At 53.7% G+C, this 1,619-nt stretch overlaps 1 protein-coding gene across 1 annotated transcript in view; it reads right to left on the reverse strand.

Annotated features, from left to right (window-relative positions):
- XYLB (xylulokinase) overlaps positions 1-239 on the reverse strand; it is an 82,252-nt gene extending 82,013 nt beyond the window's left edge. The window contains exon 1 of the mRNA XM_005424341.2: positions 132-239. Coding sequence (XP_005424398.1) covers positions 132-176 — 45 coding nt within the window. The 5' untranslated portion in view covers positions 177-239. The remainder of the gene's footprint in view (positions 1-131) is intronic.
- Between the last annotated feature and the right edge of the window lie 1,380 nt (positions 240-1,619).

The following is a 1,619-nucleotide window of genomic DNA, read 5'->3' on the forward strand; positions in this document are numbered from 1 at the left end:
GGGAAGGGAAGGGAAGGGAAGGGAAGGGAAGGGAAGGGAAGGGAAGGGAAGGGAAGGGCAGTCCCGGCCCCGCCGCCGGCCGAGGGAGGGGAGAGCAGGGGAGGGGAGAGGCGGGGGAGGTGGCGCGGTACCTGCTGCGTGCTGAAATCCCAGCCCAGGTAGCAGGGAGCGGCCATGGCACGGCACGGCCCTGGCCCTCAGCCGGGAGCCGGGAAGGGGGCGGCTCTGCTGGCCCGGCCTCCCTCCCGGGGCAGGAGCCGCCAGCCCGGCCCCGCCGAGCGGCGGCACCGCGGTTAATGAGTGCTCAGGGGGCAGGGAGAGGGACGAGAGCTCCATCCCTCGCATGGAGGGGCCGGGCAGAGCTCGGGAGGTGATGCGGTGGTGGATCGAGGCCGGGGTGGGGTGATGCTGCGGTGGGATTGTCCCAAACACGGCCCGTTAGAGCTCGGGAGGTGATGCGGTGGTGGATCGAGGCCGGGGTGGGGTGATGCTGCGGTGGGATTGTCCCGAACACGGCCCGTTCCCCGCTGCGCAGCCCCAGTTCACACACCGGGGCGAGGTGATGCTGTCCCTTCATTCCAGATTGAGCAAAGCAGGGAGCGAGTGGTAACCTACAAAAGGCTGGAGCACAGGTCTTCAAACCTTTACACTGTTTATACATTATAACAAAGGTGTCAGCCTTTATTGGTTACAAATTCTATTACTTTTCCCACCATTTGAGTCTGTTTCGAGCAGGTGTGAGTTGATGGTCGAGATTACCTGCTGCTGTGATCACTTCTCCCCCAGTTACTGCTCAATTCTGCTGAATTCACTCTTGGTGGCTCTTGTCCAGCCCATTCATCTCAGCACCGTCTTCCCTGTTCCTTAAAACAACAGATTAGCCAAGCATACAGAATTCACAATGTAGTTGCTTAATCCTAACTGTCCAGCTACAGCTAGTGGTTAGCAACTGAAAAAAAAAAAAAAAAACCACCTGCAAAGTTTTACACAGACCCTTGTTCAAATCTTGAGGGGCTTGGGATCAGGATGATGGGATGGTGGGATGATGTGATGGGGTCGCACTGTGCCAGGGTGGTACATGGGGCGGCTGAGCGTGGATAACCAGCACCCATACACAGGGATCCCCAGGGGCAGCACCCAGGCCAGTGAGAGAACACCAGAGCTGCCGTGCAGGAGCTACCCAGGGTCCAGAACCAAATCAAAATGAGCAACCTCAAGCCACAGTCCCAAGGAATTATTTAAATTTTAATATTGTGTTATTGCAATTACTATCCCACAGCCCTGTTGTGGTATCACACTCTAATCAGCACAAACACACACGGCATTCCATTAAAAACCCCACTATTGTTACTTTGGCTGAATTATTGTTTTCTAGTTTGCCTTTTTTCACTTGGGAGGGTTGGGAAGGTTTTAGGGGTTTGCATTACCTGCCTGTGACAATCAAAGTGGTATTCCTTAATCAAAAGAAGACTCATCTAAAATACACTTCCATTCTGCAATCAAGGCAGTATTTCAGCAGAGCCTTAATGAAGTCAAATAGGCTTTGCATGCCCAGGATCTTAAAATATTTTTACAGTACTTAATTTGAGATAGCTCAGTTGGTCAGAACATGGTGCTAA

Source organism: Geospiza fortis, unplaced genomic scaffold, assembly GCF_000277835.1.
Source record: "Geospiza fortis unplaced genomic scaffold, GeoFor_1.0 scaffold182, whole genome shotgun sequence".
NCBI classification, from domain to species: Eukaryota; Metazoa; Chordata; class Aves; order Passeriformes; family Thraupidae; genus Geospiza; species Geospiza fortis.